General features: G+C 44.2%; 1 protein-coding gene and 2 long non-coding RNA genes across 3 annotated transcripts in view; all 3 read left to right on the top strand.

Annotated features, from left to right (window-relative positions):
* LOC311226477 (uncharacterized protein) overlaps nt 1-9,459 on the top strand; it is a gene marked incomplete at both ends in the record, with an annotated part of 31,058 nt that extends 21,599 nt beyond the window's left edge. The window contains one exon of the mRNA XM_084311903.1: nt 9,395-9,459. Coding sequence (XP_084168029.1) covers nt 9,395-9,459 — 65 coding nt within the window. The remainder of the gene's footprint in view (nt 1-9,394) is intronic.
* Nucleotides 9,460-15,124: 5,665 nt separating this feature from the next.
* On the top strand, nt 15,125-21,075 carry LOC311227323. Its single transcript, XR_014619587.1, has 3 exons — nt 15,125-15,231; nt 19,431-19,488; nt 20,853-21,075. It is a non-coding gene; the product is annotated as an uncharacterized lncRNA (long non-coding RNA).
* Nucleotides 21,076-23,028: 1,953 nt separating this feature from the next.
* Nucleotides 23,029-23,427, top strand: LOC311226274. The gene is made up of 3 exons (XR_014619538.1): nt 23,029-23,058; nt 23,144-23,209; nt 23,299-23,427. It is a non-coding gene; the product is annotated as an uncharacterized lncRNA (long non-coding RNA).
* Nucleotides 23,428-24,575: the final 1,148 nt, after the last annotated feature.

Genomic DNA, 24,575 nt, shown 5'->3' on the forward strand with positions numbered 1-24,575 from the left:
CTGTTCTGAGTTCAGGAGTAAACTAGCTGAATTTTTGCAGATCAACGTTGGCACAGTAGAAGACCCTAGGGTCCTGTGGAACGCATTGAAAGGATTCATCAGGGGTCATGTCACACTATTTGCCTCCAATTTGCGAAAATCCCGGTCAAAAAAGCTAGAAGGACTGGAATCATTATATGCGGACCTATACGCATCCTTGCAAACTGACTATAATGAACGACTAAACACACAACGTAAGATAGTCAAAAAAGAAATAAACTCCATACTTAAACAACAGTCTGAGTTTTTGATACACAGGACAAGACAAAATTACTATTTTCACGGCTCCAGACCTAGCCATCTATTGGCAATGAAAATACGATCAAATGATCATTTCTCAGATATCCCCTCGATTAGGACGAGCCAGGGTGCAGTCACTACTGATTCGAAAAAGATCAATGACACTTTTAAAGAGTTTTACTCACAGTTATATAGCTCAGAGGGTAATCTGGATGACTCTAGATTTGAATCGTTCATTGGCGGGCTTGAGATACCCCACATTTCTGAGGAAGAGGCCAAGGAACTGGGGAGACCGATTACTCTCGTAGAATTGAGGGAGACTATTGTTGAAATGCAGAGGGGTAAGGCGCCAGGCTGGGATGGTATTCCACCCGAAGTGTATTTAGCTTTCTGGGACCAACTGGGTCCATTGATGCTCGATATGATCAATTACGCTATCGAACAAGGGGAGTTCTCAAGAGATGTCAATATGGCGTTGATTTCTTTACTTCTCAAAAAGGACAAAGATCCCAATGATTGTGGTAGCTATAGACCCTTGAGTCTTCTCGGGGCCGATTTAAAGGTGTTTGCCAAGGTGCTGGCCCGTCGCCTGCAGAGATTTATGTCTGTATTGGTACACTGCGATCAAACTGGTTTTATCCCGGGGCGTCTGGCTGCAGATAATCTTAGGAGGCTGTTGCATGTAATCGATAACAGTAAAGACAATACAACTCCATCCACAGTTCTGTCTTTGGATGCCATGAAGGCGTTTGACAGACTTGAGTGGTCATATCTGTGGAAGGTACTTGAGGTCATGGGTCTTGGAAAGAGTTTTATTCATATGATTAAAGTCCTGTATGCCTCGCCGTCTGCGATGATACTGACAGGCAAAAACTGTTCCACACTCTTTCCAGTCTCCAGATCTTCTAGACAGGGTTGCCCTCTGAGCCCGGGACTGTTCGCGCTTTCCCTCGAACCTTTGGCCCAATTTATTAGGCAATCGGAGGACATCGTCCCCATAATGGTCAACAATACTCCACACAAAATTGCTCTCTATGCGGATGACCTGCTGATTTTCATGGACGACCCCTCCCGGTCGGCCACAAAATTATTGAGGATAATCGACGACTTTGGTAAATTGTCAGGTTTTAAGATTAACTGGAACAAATCAGCCTGCCTACCTCTTAATGAACTGGCCAAGGCGGTACGACTACCAGCTGATATCCCCATAGTAGAACATTTCAAATACCTGGGCATAGAGATATTCCCCACGCTGAACCAAACTACTAAGTACAACTTCACGGGTACTTATGATAAAATACGCCAGGATCTAGACAGGTGGTCGTCCCTTCCTAACTCCTTACAAGCCCGGGCTTCCATAATCAAAATGAACATCCTGCCTAGGATAAATTTTATTAGCTCAATGCTCCCCCTGCCCCCTCCAATAGACCACTGGCGCAAGGTACAATCGATGGTATCTAAGTTTGTCTGGAATAACAAACGCCCGAGAATCAAAAGGGCTACTACTCAACGTAGGAAACAAGATGGGGGCCTCGCAATCCCTGATTTTAAACTGTATTTCTGGTCCTTTTCACTGAGACCTTTGATGTGCTGGCTAGACCCTGTAGAGGCTGTATCGTGGCGCTCCTTAGAAGCGGCGGCGGTGTCTCCGCTAAGATTACAGGATGTAGTGTACTCCACTGTCTCTATTGCGAAATGCCGGCTGAGGTATGGACCGATCATAACTCACGTGATCCAAACGTGGCGTAATGTACAGAGGTCGTGTGGGGTTAAATGCCCTTGGCACCTGGACTCTCCAATTTTTAATAACCAGCAATTACTTGTTGGACACAAGCCGGTTAATATTCCTCAATGGCAAAGGAGGGGAGTGCATACTCTGGAGGATATTTATGATAAGAACGGCCTCCGTGCGTTTCAGGACTTAAGAGAATTTTATGATCTACCCGGCGAGTCCTTCTTTCTTTACCTTCAACTAAGGTCAGCACTGAGGGCGCATGGCGTACCGTGGGCTCAAGCCTTGCACCCACACCCCTTCCTCAGGCTCATAGTGGACAGGACGACATCCAGAGGGTTTGTCTCCGACTTTTATACGCTCTTAATTCAATCCACGTATAAAAATTTATCATTGGATACAATCTGGCGTGTGGATATACCGGAGTTGGACCCCGAGTTTGACTGGGATGATGTTTGGGCAAATGTGGCATTATCTTCCCGCAACCCCAATCACCAGCAAATTAATTTTAATTATATTCATAGGACCTATCTTACACCTAGGAAGCTATTTGCTATGGGACTGATAACCGACTCTCGGTGCACTTTGTGCTCTCAAAAGGCCACTGGCACTTATATGCATATGTATTGGGATTGCCCACCAGTGGCCCGCTTCTGGAGGTCAATAACGGACAAACTTTCAGATCTGTGTGGCTTAACTATCCCATTCACAGCTGTTACGCTACTCCTGAACGATATAACGACACTACCCGCGTCCGTACAACTGAAAAGGGTTGTCCTAGCGGGCGTCACAGCAGCGAAGAAGCTAATAGCAATGAGATGGAAGGAGCCTGAGAAGCTTACAATGATTAACTGGTCCCTAACTCTATTGGATGTGATTTATCTTGAGATATCCACGGCCCGGGTGATCGGGGTAGGGCAGGCTGGAATTGACCTGTGGTTCGCAGCAGCTGAGAAGGTAAAGACCGCAGTGTGCGGCTGAGCGGGGTTGGGGCGCTTGATCGGGGGGGTCCGGCGGTCTCTGGGGAGGGGGAGGAGGAAATGTCTTGTCTGTCTTGGTTTTTGTCTTGTCCTTCTTAACTTTGACTGGGGGGATTTTAGGGGGGGTTGGTATTTAGCTATTCTGCGCTATATGTCAACTCACATGCCATCTCCCCAAGAGACTAATATTGACAGACTGATTGACCTGTCAACCAACTTGGAGGAAGAATTTCTTTCTTCTTACACTTTACCTTCTGCAAGTTTGGCAGTCTTGAACATGTGTAAGGGACCTAGGCTATCTACAGTAAATCTGCGGCAACACTCCCATAAACAATCTTTTAAATCACTCCACTTTGTAAAGGTGGGGAAAGGTTGCCATGTTTTGAAGACCCTTTTTGTTATTGAAGTAGCCATCTATATTTGATAGGTTGGACGCTGTTTCTTTTTCTTTTTGTCTTTATAATTTATTATTCTGTATTATTATTGTTTGTTATTCTCCTGTGAAAGTTATGTTTTTTGTTACTGTGGTTATTGTGTTGTCCTGTTTCATGTAATTAATAATAAAAAAAATTTGATCAAAAAAAAAAAAGCTAAGAAGTCTGCTAAGAAGCATAATTATATTATTTATAATTTATTTTTTTAAACTTCATTTTTTAGCGTTTATCGCTTTTCTGGTCAAGTATGACCGACGGATGTAGGGTGAAACGGCAGAGAGCAGGGGAAGACATTCGGCAAATGACGGCGAGTCCGGGAATCGGAGTCAACCAGGTCCGTGACGCAGCACGGTATTCCACGACGCAGCACGGTACATGGTGTGCTACTGGAGCACCCCTATTTATTATTATTATTATTATTTTATTTCATTGTGTTTTTAGCCCTAGTTGCACTTTTGTTGCAACCCCATTTATCCCATTAGTTTCCCCAAACTTAGGTCTGTTATGTTAAGCTAAGAAATCTGCTAAGAAGCATATATGATCTATTATTATTTAATTGCATTGGGTTTTTAGCCCTAGTTGCACTTTTGTTGCACTGTTTATTTCATGTTTTTAACAGTGCATGAAAGATTGTGTATTACTGCAATTTTTTTGTTGTTGAAATAAATCATAGTGGTTCAAAAATTTCGGTTGCGACTTAATGACTAAGGAAAATGTTGGGTCCCGAGGCTAGACCAGTTGAGAACCACTGGTCTAAAGTATAAGTATGTTTTTATCGTTTTCTGCAGCTTTCTCCAGAACGTGATTTATAGCCCCAAATGCATTATATTGATGATGAAATACAGTTTGATAGGAATCTGCGTGAGATAAAAAATTTCAAATGGACGTACTTCTAGAAGTTACTACTGATCATTTGATGTTGACCGGGGGGGGGGGGGGTCGTTTATAATTCCGTGGCCAACGTTATATGATTCATCTAGTGTGGGTGATATGATCATTAGAGCAGTTGGTATCGAACACGTTGAAAAATAACGTTGAATCTTACCATAGCTTCCTCATAGCGTTGGGTGATGAGCGTGGAACATACATTTTCCTATTATGGGATGTAGAAATATGCGATCCATTTCCAGGTTTTATAATGGTATATACGTCCAAATCATGTTGTTTATCGAGTTATTGGTAACTGATTGCTATCCGTTGTGATCAGCTCGAGTCCTGAGACTATTACCGAGTGATCGGACCGAATTGAAATGAGCACCAGCTTCCATTTCCTGTTTCCGCCCTGGGCGATCCGCCGATCGGCCACCAGATGGCGCTCTTGAACCGTTGGAGAGTTGAGAGGGGCTCAACAGTAGATCTCAAGTCTCCGGGGGAGAAATATGATTTCGATCACAGATTTTAGAAATATTGATATCAAAGACGTGGTACGGCGTCTTTGGCAGAATGAGCATGGCGGGGAAAGACGTCCTACAGCGTTTTTGGCGATTAAAGGGTTAATAAAAAAAAATGCGCGGGTCCAAAATGAATGTTGTTGTTTACATGTTGCAGGCATGTATCCCCTCCCAATTTCCCATTTCACCGCATGGAATGCACCTGATTGGATAAATGACATGCTGGTGCTCTAGTGCGACATCTAGTGTCATCAGTGTATCTTGTAGACCAGGCCCGTTGCAAGTTGCTGTATTCTGTAGTCTACTCTAAGCCATCCTAGGTTGTCAGTGTGCAGGGGTGAGGTGGGTTCTAGGAGTAAGGTCAAGCAGTAGTCTGACCAGTTGTGCAGGGGCGCCTGGGTGCTTATAGCTTATCCGCAACAGTAAGTTACTTCCGGGGTAGGCCTGATTGGCCCCGACAGGCACGTGACGCGCAACTTTCTCTGCCGCGCGGCACGCTCCGCGGAGCGGCAGAGCTTGCGAAATTACGTAACCGTCCAAATCCGCCATGACATTCATTCAGCGCTTCAGCTCACCTGGCAGAGCAGCGGTCCTGCGATCCTGCGGTCCGTTGTTGACTAGTTCGAATCCCATCGAATCTTTTTTTTTAACATGATTTTTTTTTAACGTGTATTCTTTTGCCGGTTAAGGTTAGGCATGGTTAAGGTTAAGGTTAGGCATTGTTTCGGAGTTGGTTAAGGTTAGAACGGTTAAGTTTAGGCGCTGTTAAGGAGCTGGTTAAGGTTAGAGTTTGTGTTAGAGAATGGCAATAGACAGCCTATTTCCGCGCGACAGCTCTCAGCAGCCTCGTTGCGCGTCCTGAGTTTGCCGCGTCACGTGCCTGTCGGGGCCAATCAGGCCTACCCCGGAAGTAACTTACTGTTGCGGAACAGGTACAGGCCGCCTGGGTGGCGCAGCAGACATTGCGCTTGTCACCAGGGAGCGAAATTAACTTTTTGACTCACCGGCCAGTGGCGGGTAGATGGGAAGAGTCTACCCGCCAAGCATATTTCTTACCTGCCAAAAATGTTTTGATTAAAAAAAATATATATATATTTTATATTCTTTTTAAATAAAATATATATTATATAATCATACTTAGTTGTATTATCTGCGAGACATCGCCTACCACGCAATAAGTCAAAATGCTTGCTATCTGCAAACAGCTCCACTGTCTGTGTATACTTGAGTAGCCTCCAGCTCCAGCAAGGATTCTCCGGCCCTGCAGCTAGACCCTATATTCAGCTAGACCCTACATTCAGCATGCAAGGATTCTCCGGCGATGCAGCTGGACCCTATTTATAACGTTACCGTTCTTTTGTCAAATCACATTCAACATGCCCTCAGCTAGAATACGTATTCAATCAATGTTATAAGACATTGATATCAGGAGCTATCTGTAGCTACTGCTAGCCCGGTAGATAACGTTAAGACAATTTAGTTTACTGGGACAGATGGATCATCTAACGTGAGCTAGCTAAGCTAGCTAACGAGGGAACGGAGGTATTATGCACTAGAGTAGACTATTGCTGGAGCATTTGTTTATCAGCAGCTATCAGTAGCTAGCCAGCTAGATACCGTTAGACAATGCCTCGTCATGTATTAAACTAAAAGTGAATAGTTGACTGGGTCATTGTTTAAACAGTAACGTTAGCTCGTGGAGGTCCGATAGACTAGAGCAGACGGAAGTAAACAAGCCAAATGGGAGCTTCCGATTGGTCATTTGCTTTTTTTTCTCATGAAACCAGTCACGTCACTCTACTGTGATTGGACCGTTGACTTGAGTGCAATGTGGGACTTGTAGTTTTTTAACGATCTTGCGGCGGAGAAAAAAAAGACGAGCGGCTATAATCTGTACTCTCACAAGAGTATCGTTATGAACTACACGTCTACACGCCACACGGCGGGCAGCCCTCTAAGTGTCATGCGCCAAAGGTAAAAACAGACCGCCCCTGGCGGGCGGCGGGCTTTAGTTTCGGTCCCTGTTTGTCACCAACGCACGAGACACCGGTATCAAATCCGGCTGTCGGCGCTGCCTCCGGCTTGGGCCGGCCGTCATACTAACTCAATTGGCAGAGTTAGCGGGTGGGAAGTCGATGGGTGGTAATTGGGGATGTCCCGATAGCCTTTTTTTGCTTCCGATCATGTGATTTTAAATATCTATCGATCCGATCGTTTCCGATCCGATCTTTCACATTAGTATCAATTTTGACGCATTTGTCAGAAACTCGCGGAGCGAGACAAGCCCCTCTGTTGCCTATAGGGGCGCGAGCGCGGAGGCTTTTGTTATTACATTCACCCTGAGAAATGTGCTTCTGCTTCATATGAGAAATATTAAAAGTTTCAATATATGTTTGCATATTAGTAGGGCTGTCTTAAATACTTCGAAGCTTCGAAGCTTCGTTCGATGGCACAAGCTTCGAACATTAAAAAAAAATCGAAGTAAAAAAAAAAAAATTTTTTTTTTAAATTTAATTTTTTTTTTTTTTACTTCGATTTGTGTGTGTGAACTACCCATCCCAGTTAGGACAGCCGAATCCCGTCCAATCTTTCGCCGTCGACTAAAGACTCACTTCTTCAACCATTATCTGAAATGATAAAAAAAAAAAAAAAAAAAAAATCTAACCGTGACTAACCTTACTGTCATGCACTTGTCCTAATAAACTAACCTACACTGTAACATGCAACACTTGATGAACATTGTTACTCAGCTGATAGAGTTGTACCCTTCTTGCTGTCTTGTCGTACAGAACTTGTAAGTCGCTTTGGATAAAAGCGTCAGCTAAATGACTAAATGTAAGTGTGTGTGTGTGGGCGCGCCTTGTAGAATTCCACACATAAGAAAGAAAGATACTGGGATGAATAAACAAAATAGGAAATAAAATGTAGAAATGCATGCAATACATAAATAAATATGAATCTCCATATATGAAATATAACATTTAGATAAGGTGCTACTGAGATGTTTTGGTGAGTTCTTTGTTTTTTTTGTGGAAGTTGCCCTTCTTAAAAATGCATGAACATTCACTGATAATTGGTCTGTAGTGGAGTCTACAAGGTCTACATTGCCGGACCATGTAGAATCCGGACCTTGTAGACTGACATAATTCTGTGCATAGTTTAGTCTACACAGGCCATATTTCAAATAATCAAAATCTTACTTCATTCATCTTAAACATTCTTGATTTGGGGGATTGGTAGTTCCCATGAAATCTGAAGTTGTTCAAACGACAACAGCGATCCACCTTGAATTAAATCACACAGCCGAGTGAAACCTTGTTGGATGCGTCAGTCACGAAAGGGGCTACTTAATTAATTAATCCAACCCACTTTATTTATAGAGCACATTTAAAAACAACAAAGTTTACAAAAGTGCTGTACAAGTCCCACAACATAAGATAAAAAAAAATATTAAAAAAAATATTTTTTTTAAAATTTTTTTTCGAAGCTTCGAATTAAAATCGAAGCTCGGCCCCGAAGCTTCGATTGCCAAAAAAAGCTTCGAAGGTCAGCCCTGCATATTAGTATACATTCAGTGTTCGACTTACGTAATGGTCCATTCTGGTCTGAAACGCTGACGATAATCCTCAGTCACAGCAAATAATTGACGTTATCCTCCAGGTGAAAAGTTAGTCAAACTTCGCCTCCAGCCTGTCCTCCTTGCAAACATTGCAACTGGCTTGACTTTCTATTTTAAAATGCTTAGTTCCAAACCTCTGACATTAAGTCTAGCTGCTCAAGTCAGTGGATATTAACCGTGTTTCGGGAGCGACGTGTTGTGTTGTGGCAGAACACCGGTCTAAATTAAAGGGAATGTGTTTGTTGCAACGGTGTAAATTAAAGGGAATGTGTTTGTTGTGGACAATTATTCTTCTCTGTGTGACAATAAATACATTAATGATATATTATATGTAATTTAAAACCAAAACTAAGGCCTCCATATGAGTTTAAGACGTGGACATGGTCATGTTTGTTGAATAAATTTTTTTTTGACTGCCGATTTTTATAATTTGTTCCCGATCCTCTGAAAAGCACGTGATCGGCGCCGATCACGTGATCGGATCGGGACATCCCTAGTGGTAATCTGGACGTTGTAAACAGCGACTCCTACAAGTCGGTTGGGGCGCCTGCACAGCAGAGACAGGAAAATGGCGGGGGCAGTGTGAGCCTCCTACACGTTACTCCTCGCCAAATGAGAGTCCGCGCTGGCAGGTGAAAAGATGCGACTGGCTGCCTACACATGTATCGGAGGGGACGTGCGATGGGCTTCTATCCTCCCTACAACCGGCCAGTGGGGGGCACATGCGAGCAACGTTCAAGAAAAATAGGAGAAAAAGTGAAAAAAATTATAATAATAAACATCATAACCATGTCACAACAGCAGTTATAATGTATATTTTCATCAATACATTTGTTTACCAATAGGTTAAAGTGTTACTAGTGAGGTTTTAGTTTAAAAAAAATTTTCAATCAGCGTTGGAATCTTTCAAATCGATGAAAATCGATGAAATTAATAATCAATGCCTTTGTTTCTTACAGAGACACATGTCCATCCAGGACGATTTGGAGTGCCTGAAGAGGCTGGTCGTCCTGACCGCTTGTAAGTCGACCATTATTACAAACAAATACAACATTTAAATATCTTACGGCACTAATGGTAACTAATTACGAACTAATCATGTTTCTTAACGCTGCCTCTGTATGCATGTGGGTTTGAGTTCTATCTGTATACTCTCTGTCGAGTCCTAATGTCCCCACAAATATATAATCATACATTTGGGAGGACTATTCTTTTTTAAACAAAGTTATCATTTTGTTTTAGTTATAATTCGGTTAAGCATGTGATGGTGAAGTTAGTCTTTATAGTAAATATTGTCAAGAGAATGTCCTCACAAGTATAACAACACGTGTGTGTGTGCGTCTCCCTCTGACAGCGGGCAGGAAGGATATGATGTGTCCTCTCTGCCCGAAGTTGAACGCCTGCTACCCACCTCGAATGACCACCCACCTTGAACGTCGGCACTGGTGTAACGGAGGTACCGCAGTCTATCCACAGTCACGAGGGATGGTAAGTGAAGTGGCTGTGGACGTTAAGCGGTACTGCAAGTAAACTCACTCCCCAGAGGCATCCAGACCCAATAGCAAGAAGTGAATTTACCTCTTGGTATAGTGGTCTGTGATGCCGCCTGCGACGCGGGAGACCGGGGTTCAACTCCCACTCAGGGCGATCCCTTAACACTTTCAGCGCCACGCCTGGTTTTCCGTTTTACCGCTTGAATGCCACCATCGGCGCCAATGTTAACGTTAATATCGCCTAATCTATGTTTTAAATTATGGCTATGTGTCTAATCTGCCCATCGCATTATCAAAGACTATTTTCCAGTCAGTGCTGTGAAGGCAGATTGTTTTTTTATCGCGTCGTTGCCGTTTCAGAGCAGTTAGAAAAGCCCCCGTTTTGATATAAAAAACAGCTCATTCTGGAGCATTATATGAAAATCGTCTTTTAGTGGAATATTCCACAACGTTGATATTCGTCGGCCTTTTTATTAATCGTTTTCAAATAAACGCTAGATGATCAATATTATACGTGCACGCACGCACATTACGGCCGCGCACTGATAATCGCTCCGTTGATTTCCTCACAGACTTTTACAGTGAAACCGAAAGAAGACATTTCACAAAACAGCTTATAACTTAATCAAACTTACCGTACTTTTCGCACTATAAGCCGCACCTGAATATAAGCCGCAGCAGCTAAATTGAATGATGTGTACATATATAAGCCGCACTGGACTATAAGCCGCAGGTGTTTTAATGTTTGTTTACCATATGTAATTAGCATTGGGACACAATACTGTCGGACAAATAACAATAATTAACTCATTTACAAGTTGTATTAAGTTTAGCAAATAAGGGAACAGATAAATAACATTTCAATGCAGTCAAAAAAGCAATATTTAGATTTTTACATTTTCGGGTTTGGTCACGTCGAGTCACATATAAGCCGCACCGTTATATAAGCCGCAGGGTCGAAAAATGGGGAAAAAAGGTGCGGCTTATAGTCCGAAAAGTACGGTAAACATTTTAATGGCTATATAACTCACCAGAACTAAGCTTTTTCACCTCGTACTATAGAGCAGCTCTCAGCCCTGTGCAAAAATAACAACCTGCAGCTGAATAAACTAAAGAGGAGATTAATCTGATCGGGGACTATAATACTACAGGAGGAAGAAGGCCTGTTAGAAATTATTCGCCGGTCTGGGTGGGTGTCTGGAAGATTTCTATCCCGGACATATTCGAGAAATTCCGGTCAGAGCAGTCTGTTATAATCACATTTGTATGAGCTAACGAATTCCGTTATATTGGACATTTGTATTAATTACATCAAGCGAAGAATGAGAAATTGATTTGCAGAATCAAATTACTATCTCTCGCGGCCTCCCAAGTTGGCGGGAGCATCAAGCTCCCGCCCGGCACGCGCTCAGGCTTGCGTGCCGTCACATGACTCACCCCAAATGAACCTCGAGTCGACATCGCTTCACCTCGTTGTATCAGACACACAACTGTAGTTGATCATCACATTGCCTCGTTTGCTAGCTCGTCGCCACATGCTCGTAACGCATTTGTTGATTTCATTTATAGCCTACATTTAGTTACAATCAATACTATGCATTAATTACTATGTGACACGGCGGTCAACCACTACTTACTTACTTACTTAGGCCCATCGCTAGTCCCAATGGACCATAGGCCATCTACGACTTTTCTCCATCAAACACGGCTTTGTACACGTCCTTTCTGCCTCCCCGAGTCCCCCCAGGAAGTCTCTTGAGCTCTGCCTCAGTGTCCCGCCTCCAGGTGTTCTTAGGTCGCATACTCAAAGTGTGGCCTATCCATCCCCACTTTCGTCTCAGGATCTGCTTCTCCACTGGTTCCTGTCTTCCTTTCAGAGGCGGTCAACCAACCAGTTGCATAAATTATGATTAAAAAATGTCAACACTCACTCACCCCGGGAGTGGCCTTGCATTGCGGTTTGCTGTTGCGTTAGGTAGACGGCTGATACGTGGTCCTCACTACACTGACTGTGCTCAGTGAGAGCCGAGATTCTCATGTTCGTTGCTCTTCTTGTGAATCCATTCTTCCTCCCCGATTTCTCGCATTTTTCGCAAAAAAAAATTTCTTCCGCATTTATAATGTCGTACCTCAGCCAGGAGAATTAAACTTTCCACTCGGGCCTGAACGCTCGACATGTCTGTTTCTTTTCCGCAGGAGCCACCACGGCATCGGCGGTCTCTGTGACTTCAAGTTCAGAAGACTCATCTTCGTTGTCAATGTCATTATTATTAGACCTGCTTGTGCTTGGTTTCATAAAATATTTGTTAAGTTTAGCTTGTTTGGCCATCTCTCTCTCTCGCTCGTATAGCTGTTTGTCGTTATGGTGGCTGGCCAGACAGGCTAAAAAAAAGAAAGAAAAAAATGATTCACATCTGAGCGGCGCCATCCGCGCTTTATCAGTGAAGCAACAATGAAACACATGTAATGATTGTTTCTTTTTTTTTATTGATCTTTTTCCCCCTCCATTTTTCCTCCGATTTTCTCCCATCCCAATGTCGTATGCCAATTCCCAGTCCCTTCCTGGTCGCTGCGCACTTACCCCCCACAGTCAGATCATCTGGGAGAGTGGAGGCTACCACGTGCTTCCTCCGACACACGTCCAGCCAATCACCGCTTCTTTTCACCTGGCAGCGCGGATTCTCATCGAGAGGGCGTAGCGTGTGGGAGGACCACACTATCCCCCTCAAGTCCTATCCGCGCTTAGCAGGCGCCCCGACCGAACTGTAGGAGTCGCTGTTTACAACGACCCGGACCCACCCCGCCAGCTTCTCCCACCCTCTAATACAGCCAATTGTATTAGTGCAGACGGCCAGCCAACCACAGCTCCGGGGTTGGTGACGAACGCAATCTCCGCTCGGCCACCTAACCGCCCTAGTAATGATTGTTTCGTACATCGCATAGGCTATTTAATTTTAGCCTATTTTAATACAATTCAAATAATCAAATTGTGCTTAGCGGGAATTCTTTTCACCGGACATTATGACCGGAGAGATTTAAATATTCGGACTTCAACAGATTTTGCCGGTCAAATACCGGTAATTACCGGCTAACGGAAACCTTTCAGCGTCATGCCCACCCGGACTAACAGACTGACGTTCAGTTTTTATCCTAGGGCCATATGTGTATTGTGCACTAAACTTAGCTAAAACAACAGTCTCCCTTGCAACCCCCCCCACGCACACACAACATTATGGGATAGTGCAATTATCTTTTACATCCCCCTGTTTATGTTAATGTTATTTATGCCTTACTCCTGTTTTTATATTTAATACTGTGTTTAGGACTGTTTTTATATTTTTACTATAGCACCTATAGGGCTGCATTTTAAATTTCGTTATAACAACTGTAACAATGACTTTCATACGATTTCTGGTAGACAACTAATGACAGGAAGAATAATAAAACGAAAATACAATAACAAAATACAAGCCATCAGACCAGTTTGTAAAGGAAGTCCATATGGGAAATATCGGTGATCTTTGATCTATAGGTCTAGGAGATGAGATTTCAGTGCTCTTTTGAATTTCAGAAAAGAAAATTCCAAATATGTGGAGGTAGAGCAAACAAAACTGATATGTGTTTAATTAATTCATTCATTCATTAATTCCAGTGTAAACATGTCGGATGAATATGAATATGAGGATTTCAATGGAGATAACAACGACCCCGACGGTGAGGCTTGATTGATTTTAAAAACTACCAGCCAGGCAGATTTTTTACCAGCCAAAAATTATAAATAGCTTTTTAGTATATCGCCATGTGTTATATTATATTAATACTGCCTTATGTGTGTGTGTTTTTGTGTGTGTGTGTGTGTGCGTTATGACAAAGGATTCGAAGAGTCTGCCGACGGAAACGTTACGAAAAGTGAGGCTTGATTGATTGATTGATAACTTTATTAACAGATTGCAGACACTAACAGCAGGACAGTCTGTGCGTGTTGTCGCTGCTATGTGGGCTATAAGCCTTGCATCACGTGTCCCCTCCGGTACTCGAGGAGGCAGCCGTCGCATCTTTTCACCTGCACAGCACGATCTCTCAGCGTCGGGGGGTCTGCGTTTGGAGGGCACGCCGCCCCCGTCGCTTCCTGATTCTGCTGCGCAGGCGCACCAACCGACCTGTAGGAGTCGCTGTCCACAACATCCGATCCCCACCCACCAGCTTCCCACCCCCTAATACTGCCAATTGTATTAGTATGAACGACCAGCCAAGCTGATAGCAATGCGGAGAGCTGGGCTCGAACCCAGCGTCTCCTGCATTGGTGGTGAGCGCCTTGCCCACTGCACCACCTAGCCGCCCATAGGCTGCAGCTGGTTTGAAAGCCAGAGTAAACCGGCTTCTCTGCTGGCTGTGGCTCCAGGGGAGTTGAACAGTTCTGGCTCTGCTAGTTTCTTTTCTATCTTTTGGCGCTTTTTTGGTGGACAAACCACCGCACATGTGCACCGTGACTCGCGACTGGAGACTAGCTCTGCTAGCACACATAGCCTACTGTGTACAGACGGTTTCAAACTGTATTTTAAATTAGAAAGCAAACAAAATAAATGGACAAGAGAAAAATAAATCTCAATTTGGTCAGTATTGTCATTTGGACAAGCAAAGCCATTACTTTAAGTTGCAGGCAAGAAAGACAAGTCTGTCCACTGTCTCTGGTTTTAAAACTGCCCTGTTGCAAGTCACAAAAAAAAAACGATATATTTTTTCCCCCCGATATCGATTATTAAAATATATCGCGATAATTATCGTTATATCGCCCAGCCCTGCATCAGGGTCCCCCATTTTTTAATTTTTCATTATTCTGTTCTTCTCAACAGGACGACGGAAGAAACGGATGGGAGAACAGCATACAATGGAACTAAAGCCAAACAGAAATATGCTGGTGCCCCCCAGACAGTACGCGGGAAGGACCGAGCCAGGTCCTCGACTGGAAACAGTCGATGCCAAGGAGTTTGCTAAGCGGTAACTACTAACTAATACTCATTACTTCCAACCAGCTGCTGATACCATAAGTATCCTGTTGAAAAGACATGAATTAATGTTCTGCTTTGCCCCCCCCCCCCCCCCCCCCTCTCTCTCGCTCTCGCTCTCGCTCTCGCTCTCGCTCTCGCTCTCGCTCTCTCTCTCAAAATAGACAGCTACCACAGTGGTCATGATGACTGAGTCTTGTAATACGTTTCATTGTGAGCTCGTGCCGATGCTGAGTGTATCTCTGATTGGTGTAAAGCCTCACACGTGACGTGCTCTGGGACCAAATTCGAAGTGAGGTGAGTGAGGACTGAGGAGGAGGTCGATCAGAACTGTCAAGTCAAGTGGGGAGACTGTAATCGGTCCTCTATGCTATACCGTTCGAATCGCAAAATGTAAGTTTTTAATTCATTTTAATAATTGAATATAATGTAAACTGTGGGATGGTCTGATGGTGATTGTCTGATGAAGTGATGATGATGATGCCGGCGTCGACCGGTGCGGTACCACACTTATAAGATTTCGCCCGCCATTATTATTAACGTACACATATAGCATTTCATATACGGTACTCTGATTATCCTACCACTGATAACATAGAGTCCTTACCTGACATCAGATGGTATCCAACTGGTATATTCCAATTCCTGATCACCATTCGAAAAAATCGATACGTGTATGGATCCAACGCGATACAGTAGAACTCCATGATCCGCGGGGATCTGAGGCTCCAGAATGAACTCTAGTAACCCCGGCTGGATCAGTGAACTGGAAAATGTGGAGTACTGGATTTTTTTCATTGAGTCCATTCCAAAATCACTTATGTCATCTGGGAGACGACAGGGGGCGCTTTTTTCCACAGTGATCGCCGGCGCCCCTCGGCTATACTCGGGTAGGCTCGGGTGATGCAATAATTTTTCAGATCGGAAAAAAAAAAAATTCGAGAAATCTCGTGAGTGGCATGCAACCACCTATAAAAAAAACCCGAGAAATCTCGTGAGTGGCACTGAAAGTGTTAACAGGGGTCGAATCGAAAAACACAATGCAGAGTAAGATCACACCGGCTACACGAGTGTAACGGAGGTACCGCAGTATATCCACAGTCACGGGTACAATTAGTGACGTGGCTGTGGATGGTAAGCGGTACTGCAAGTAAACTCACTCCCCAGAGGCATCCAGACCCAGAAGCAAGAAGTGAATTCACTTCTTGCTTAGTGGTCTGTGATGCCGCTCGCGACGCGGGCGTCCGGGGTTCAACTCTCACTCAGGGCGATCCCTTAACAGGGGTCGAATCGACTTAACACACAACGCAGACAAGAGTACACCGGCTACACTGGGAGCAAGGCGTGGCGTTCCAGGGTATGTGTGTGACGCATAGATATTAGGGATGCTCGATATTGGCTTTTTTACCGATATTGTCCAACTCTTAATTTCCGATATGATATCAACCGATACCGATATATGCAGGTTTCCCCCCCAAAAAATGGAATAATTTCAGGTCATTAAGTAAGGGATAATGTATGGCTAGGAGGTCATTGTCGCAAAATAATTGACCGACACGGAGTTTAAAATAGTTTTAAACGGAGTGAAGGTCAATTATTTTGCGACAATGACCGAGTAAAGCTATACATTATCCCGCTTATTACATGGCTAACTTACTAACAATATACCTAATTAATTTGACAAATCGCAGTTCTGTGGCTCTGTCAGCCCAAATAAAGTGATTATTATTATCGCGAGCAGCAGCCTCTGTTCTGGCTCCGCTGTGTTCAGGCTCCGCTCGTTGCTCCGCCCCCTGTCATCGCCGGCAGCACTGAAACAGTGTGTGTCAGTGGGCTTGATTGCGAACAGCTGCGCTCTGCGGTCATTATTGAAAAATCTGCGGTCATTATCGAAAAATAATGACCGCAGTCGGGGGGCTGTTGACCAATCACAAGCAAGCATTTCGGCAAATGTGAAAACGCCATGTAATAACATTACATAATGTTACAGAAGCTCTTCAATATGAGCCTGCGGGACATGAGGGTGCCGGTCCTGTGGAAAACATCATGTCTTGTGCCGGTACCCAAAGCTGGGCGCCCGGCCGAGCTCAACGACTACAGACCGGTGGCCCTCACGTCACACATCATGAAGACACTGGAGAGGCTGCTTCTACACCATCTGAGGCCACAGACTGAACACGCCCTTGACCCCCTGCAGTTTGGGTATCGGGAGAGCATCGGGGTGGACGACGCGGTCCTCTACATGCTACATCGGGCCTACTCCTACCTGGATGAGCCGGGGAGTTATGTGAGGATTATGTTTTTTGATTTTTCGAGCGCTTTTAATACTATTCAACCTCTCATACTAAAAGACAAGCTCAGGAAGATGGGGGGTGGATCCCTCCTTCACTTCCTGGATCACAGATTACCTGACAGATCGACCACAGTTTGTCAGAATGGGCAACTGTGTCTCGGAGACAGTGGTCAGCAGCACTGGGGCCCCACAGGGGACTGTTCTCGCTCCGTTCCTGTTCACCCTCTACACGGCAGACTTCAATTACAACTCTGAGTCTTGCCACGTCCAAAAATATTCGGACGACACAGCGATTGTGGCGTGTGTGAGGAAGGGACAGGAGGGAGAGTACAGGGACCAGGTGGGAGCCTTCAGCGACTGGAGCGAACGGAACGGCCTTCTTCTGAACGCAAAAAAGACCAAGGAGATGGTACTGGACTTCCGCAGGTCGAAACCACCTCTGCAACCAGTCAGCATACGGGGAAACAACATTGAGACGGTGCAATCATACAAATATTTAGGAGTGCACCTAGATGATAAGCTGGCCTGGGCTGCTAATGCGGAAGCACTTTACAAGAAAGGACAGAGCAGGCTGTTCTTCCTTAGGAGGCTCAGGTATTTTAATGTGTGTGGGGAAATGTTGTACATGTTTTATCAGGCAGTGGTGTCAAGTGTGCTCCTCTACGCCGCTGTCTGTTGGGGTGGTAATACCACGGCCAGGGATACCAGACGGCTGGATAAGCTGGTCAAGAAGGCTGGCTCAGTGGTAGGGAGGAGACTGGACCCACTGGGGACCGTGGTGGAGAGCCGCACTCGGAGCAAGCTGCTGGCCATCATGGGCAATATCAACCACCCTCTCCACCACACCCTGGTGGGGCAGAGCAGCAGTCGCAGCGGACGGCTCATCTCCCTGCACTTACGGACTGAGCGGCACAGGAGGTCCTTTGTCCCCACAGCCATCAGACTGTACAACAGCGTATTATAGTTACACCTGTTTTTACACCTGTTTTTACATCTGTTTTTACACCTGTTTTTATACACCTGCTTTTATCTAATCACGCTCCTATTTTAATTTTAATTTTAATATTGATGGGTATGATTTGATTGAATTTTATCATGTACTTATTTTAATTCATGATACAGACATAATGTGTAACTACTGTTTGGGAATGGTCAAATGTCTGTATGCTATGTGAGCTGCGAGATACCCTGAATTTCCCCAAGGGGATTAATAAAGTATCTCTATCTATCTATATCTCTTGTTGTGGAATTAACACAACATTATGCATACTTTTGACAATAAATAAAATCATTTCTTACTTGCTTGCCTGGGTAAATAAAGGTTATAGAAATGTAAAAAATCTTGAAAACCGATACAGATATTTTCCGATATCACATTTGAATGCCGATATCGGACATCCCTAATAGATATAGAACAATGAACCTATAGACTGGTTTCTCGTCCACGTCAGTGCGTGCGTCAAGGAGGCAAAAAAAGGAAACAACGGGGCAGACTACAACATGTTTGCATTTGTTAGCCATGCTAGTGATCTAAACAGTTTCTCCATAGCTTCATTATACTTTTAGTCAGGGGAGTGCCATGGTTTCTCCATAGAGCTCCATTATACTTTTAGTCTTTTTATAAAAAATATTTTAAATATTTATTAGCAACGCTGAGCTTTGAAACCATTGCGATTCTCTGTCCAAGACCCTCGTGCAACTGAGTACCTTTGAAATTTCTCTGCGATACTTGTATAACGAACGTTTCGCGTCGGACCAGTTATTCAGAGTAAATCTAGGGTGGTTTCCTATTGAGGAGCAAGGGACTGTGGATTCACTCAGCCAAACCTTGTTGGCGTGCATCACAGTCACGAACGGGGCTAACTGCAGCAGAGCATGAGAGCCGCAGAGATGCACATTTTGGACGCGGAGGCAGAGTTTCGCCTACGAGATGAGGTTGAGTAGAAGCGGATCTATCGTTTGAATCTTGCGATGCGTCCCTCGACCGTTTTTGACCTTTTTGTAGATTAATCGTCTGGAGGCTATGACTTGGTGCGAGCTCTGCTCATTTATTGACAACTTCAGTATGCCTGACAGTATGCCTGACTCATTCACGTTCAGTATAACAATATAACTCCAGATCAATGCGCAGGCCTTAGAACTACCCACGTATCTCTTATTATACTTCCGTATATGACACTTTTGACCTCTCACGTTCCCACAGGGTGGACGATGGTCGTCTGTCGTGCAAACCCCCGAAGCCCAGCCTCAGTAGTCACTGGGTAAGAAAGTGAACACTATCTCTCTCGCTTACAGTTCCATTTGAGTTCAGGACCGGTAGCCTGGTTTCCACTGCAGGGCGAGCCAGGGCTTGCTAATTATTTAAGCAACAGGAAGTAGAGCAGTCGTAAATGGTGCATTTATATAGTGCTTTTATCCAAATCGCTTTACAACTTATGCCTCACATTCACCCATTCACTCACGCATAAAAAATGTAAATAAAACATAACTGGATGTTTTTGTATAGTATAGTTAGCATAGTGACATAGAGTATAACTGTATATTGTATAATAGTGTACATGGGACTCATTACCTTTTGTATTTTAAATTAGTACTTTTATCATGTCTATTTTTTGCACAATCGAAGCGGGCATGGCCACCTTCATTTCACTATGTCTTGTATGTGATGAATAAACCTCTTGAATCGCACACTGGCGGCGGAGGCGACCATGCAAGGTGCACCAGGTGGTATCGGATGAGATTTCAATGAGTTCTTCCAAGAGTTTGGATGGAGATTTGTCAGGAAGCTTTGTCTCAATGTTTTCTGTAAAGGTTTTTTTTATCCAGAGTACCGGTAACTTGGTGATCCTTTTCTGTGTTTTTATTAACCAAGTTTCATAATGATTTTGAGAAATTGTCAAACTTATCCAAATATGGTATTTTCATGGAAAACAGTGCAGCTGCAACAGATAGCACTTTAGTGATAATTTTCTGTAATCCAAAAAGAATATTAAAAAAATAAATAATTCTTATTTATTTGTAATCTCAAGGCACCCCTGTTGAGAACCGCTGTCCTAGATGTTAAAATCCTTATCGAGCAGCAGTGCTGTGGGTCCCTAGTGCCATGTTTTCCGTTTATACCTAGTTTATAAAAACATCCATGATGACGGTGACCTCTGACCGCTAATGGTCCCTTGGCTCTCCATCCTGTCTGAACACGGCGTTCTCCGGCCTGTCGGGTGTCCAGAAGGTCTCACAGTCTTGTCTTCTACATTCAGTGTAGTTCTAGAAGGCTCTGACATCTCTCTGCATTTGGGTATAAGGGGCTTGAGTGGAATTCAAAGCAATGCTGGTGTTAATGCCACAAGGATATGTAACACCCGGCGCTCCCTCAGCCCTCCTCCTCCTCCATCTTCATCTAACCATCTGTCTTTCTCACTGACTTATATTCATACTGTAGAGCAGTGTCTCTTAAAACCGTGGGTCCTCACCCCCAACACAAGACTAACTTTCTCTCAATTTGGGTCACTGTTCCATCCGGTTCTCGGCTTTGAGCGTATCAATGCAGACGTTAGGAATGCTCTGAGCAGGTCTCAGGCCATGTTGTGTTCAGCTGTTGTGACGCTGCTCCCCCTGTCGCTCACAGACACGTCGTCGGAGGACGAGGGCTCGGCCGTCTGGCAGGGACGTCTGGCCACCTCCACCCCCTACCAGGGCCACAGCCACATCCGGTTTAACCCCGACCTCCAGGGCTCCTCCACCTCATCCCACCCGGGAGGGAGAGCCACCACCACCACCACCAACAACGCCACCGCCACCAACAACACCAACAACAACACCACCACCAACAACAACAACAACACCACCTCCGCCACCCAGCTAGGTCAGTGATGTGCACGCACACACACACAGGCTTGCACGCCGTCCGACTGTGTTGATTTTGTCAATGAGGACTATGATGCAAAAAAAATCCTCAACTTTTTTTATATGACAAAATAAAAACGAAACAATAATGTCAGACTTAAATATGAGATAATATAAATATAGATTTGCATGTAGAGTAATCATTTATTAAAACGCATCCCCACAGAGCTTTTAGAAAGGTGCAGAATAAAAGTATTGCTTTTCCCCCAAAATTATTATGATTTTTTTTATTATAATGAATAATAATAAAAATGTAATTAATTTAATTTAAAAAAAATTGCGGGTCCAAAATGAATGTTTACATGTTGCAGGCATGTATCTCCTCCCAATTTCCCATTTCACCGCATGGAATGCACCTGATTGGATAAATTACATGCTGGTGCTCTAGTGCGACATCTAGTGTCATCAGTGTATCTTGTAGACCAGGGCCCTGTTTCTTGTACGTGGTTCAACTAAGTCGATCAAGATGTCATTATCCAGCTTCAGTTAACGAGATGATTGAAGCCAGGCTATTCAGGTTCCAAGAAGGCCGATTGACTCTCGTTAACTCAAGCCGGACTTGACGACTCTGGATAATTGCGCGTGGCCGCGTCACCTCAAAAGGCATCAGAGATCGAGTGCAGAAATGCAGATGTCAGAGCGAAAATGGCGAAAGCGACGAGAGCTAATTTCTTCCACCCCTCTGAGCAGGAATTGCTCATGCGCACTTATGAAGAGCACAAGAGCATCATCAATATAAAGTCCAACACTGCCACCGCTGCGAGGGCAAGGCAGAGTGCGTGGCAGCACATCGCGGATACGTTGAATGCGTAAGTGTTGGGCAAATGTATATTATTCATTATCACAACCTTCAGAATAAGTAGATACAAAAGCCCAAAGCGTATTCATATAATTGATATGGATTAATAGATACGTATATGAGGATATGTATTAGGTCAGACATTCAATACATTGAAGCAGTGAAATGAAATTGCGTGTGATCCTCTCTATTCTTACATTATTCATGAGTCCACCTTATTAATTTCCTACAATAATGCTATGGTGTACTACCAACACTGTCATATAATTATGAGCGCTTTCAACCCCCATGTATAGAAACAACCCAGAGTCCAAACGGACATGGGAGCAGGTGAAAACCAAACATAAGAATATAATTCAGAATGGTGAGTGAGTGAATTAATACAATCTGTGCCATGGTATTGCATTGAACAGCTTGTCAATGTCGTATGATCCTTCATATTCCAGCAAACAAAAAGAGGTCCGACATGGCCAAGACGGGGGGGGGGGCCGAAGACCCCTGACTTCACTCCTGCGGAGGAGCTGGCCCTCCAGCATAACAGGGGAAGACCCATAATGGAGGGTGTAGCTGGGGGCAGCTCCTCCGCCTCCGGGAGTAATCCTAGGAGCCCTCATCCCAGAGGTATAGGTGCACTTCATTCTATGCGTCTCTTTCATGATTATTCATTTAGTTAACCATCGTCACATTTTGCAGTGTTTGGACCTGCTGATGCAGAGGAGACCACTGATGTAAGTTGATATTGCTGCATCATTGTGTAATGGTTCTATTTTAGCAATAAAGAAATCAATAATCAGAAGATCATTGAAAAATATCCCAAACCATTGCAATATCATCCACTGAATTATGTCGGTGTTTTTGGTAAATAATGTAATGTAAAAAGGGTATATAGCAATTATAAGCCTCTGCTTCAGCCTACACGTTGTCGGTCATTTTCTCTCTTTCATAAAAGGTTCTACTACTTTGCTTTGTAGAATACCGAAATAAAACCATCAATACATGTTCATTGTGTGTGTCCTTTAAAGAACCAAAGACAATTCTCCAAAGTTCCTAATAATTCCTAATTCACTAACAGACTGAAAGTCCAGCAGACGATGGCGAGGACACCCTAACTGCATGTTCCGGTGATGTGGTAAAAACAAGTTGTGGAAACTAATACTCCTATCCAACTCACTCCTTGTGAGTGGTATTTGGACTAAATCAATGCATTCCTTTAGCCAGGTACTGAATCACGGCCGGAGCCTGCAGGCCCCTCTCACTCTGCTGGAACTGGGGGTGGGGAGGTGAGTTATCATTTAATACCCTCACATTGTGAGGGGAGGTCTGAGTTTAGTTGCCATCTGACCGCCACACATTCATTTTCTTTCTTTAGAACGACCGTGAAAGTGTCAAATCACTATATAAGCGGAAGTTGCGGGCTGAGGTTGAATTCCTACAGTCTGAGACGGTGGGTCGGAATGAGTACCGCCGGATAAAGATACGGAAACTACACAAGGAGATGGAGTTGATTGATCAGCAGCTGGATGTAAGTGTAACCATGTGAAGCTTTGCCTAAAGTATTTGTGAGCTTTGGCATGAAATGCAACTTAACTGAAATTCTTTCTTGTGTGCACTTTCATTTACAGGCGGGCAGGCGGGGCAGCAGTCAGAAAAAATAAAGACTTTATTGTACAACATATGGATCTCTTCTTCTTCTTGTACATGTTCCTCTATGAATGGGTATAACTTGAAAGCAAAGAGGGTGGCAAAGCCTATAACCATATAAATTAAACATGAAAAGAGGAATACGTAAGATGAGTCCAACATTAACCTAAATGAACTCAACACCTAACCAAAATGATGGTGGGCAATTCTGTTCCTTGCAGCCTGTCCGGTCTGCTCGTCCAAGTGGACTGGCTGTAGGTCATCCTCAGGATGGTCCAGGATGACTGGGACCCTCTCCTTCCTCAGTGTTGCTATATTGTGGAGCACTGCACAGGCCACAGTGATGTCACATGCCCTGTCTGGTGCCACCCGCAGCCCGCGCAGACACGTGAATCTGCCCTTCAGTTGGCCGAAGGTCATTTCTATCCGGGCTCTCGTCCGAGCATGAGCCCCGTTGAAACGGGCTTCAGGCCCTGGTGCTGGCTCTGGATAGGGGGTCATGAAGTAGGGCTTGCATGCATAACCCCCGTCTCCAATTAGGAGTCCATCGTAATGACCTATAGTAGATAATATACAATGTTAGATCACCTCTACATGAAATAAGCATTTATAGATGACATGATATTTGCTATACCTTGCTCGAAGCTGTTGCACAGTGCAGACTCTCTGAATACTCTGGAGTCGTGGACGGAGCCCGGCCACTTGGCCTCAATATTGGTGATGAGGCAAGTGGAGTCACAGATCATCTAAGATGAATTGCGGTCAAGTCATGGTTATTGTACAGTACCTGGGTAGCCATACAGCAGGCAATTGCAAGGTCCATGATGACCCCTATGTTAAAACAAATATGATTGCTTTTATAGCAATGTAATTTGAGGGGAATTGTCATAAGTTGGCCTACCTGCACATTAATGCTGTGATAGCCTTTTCGATTCACAAAATCACCCTCGTTTGGGCCAGAGGGTGCTTTGAGTTTGATGTGCGTGCAGTCCACCGCGCCACATT

This window comes from Notolepis coatsorum (assembly GCF_963971535.1).
Source record: "Notolepis coatsorum genome assembly, chromosome: 4".
Taxonomy (NCBI): Eukaryota; Metazoa; Chordata; class Actinopteri; order Aulopiformes; family Paralepididae; genus Notolepis; species Notolepis coatsorum.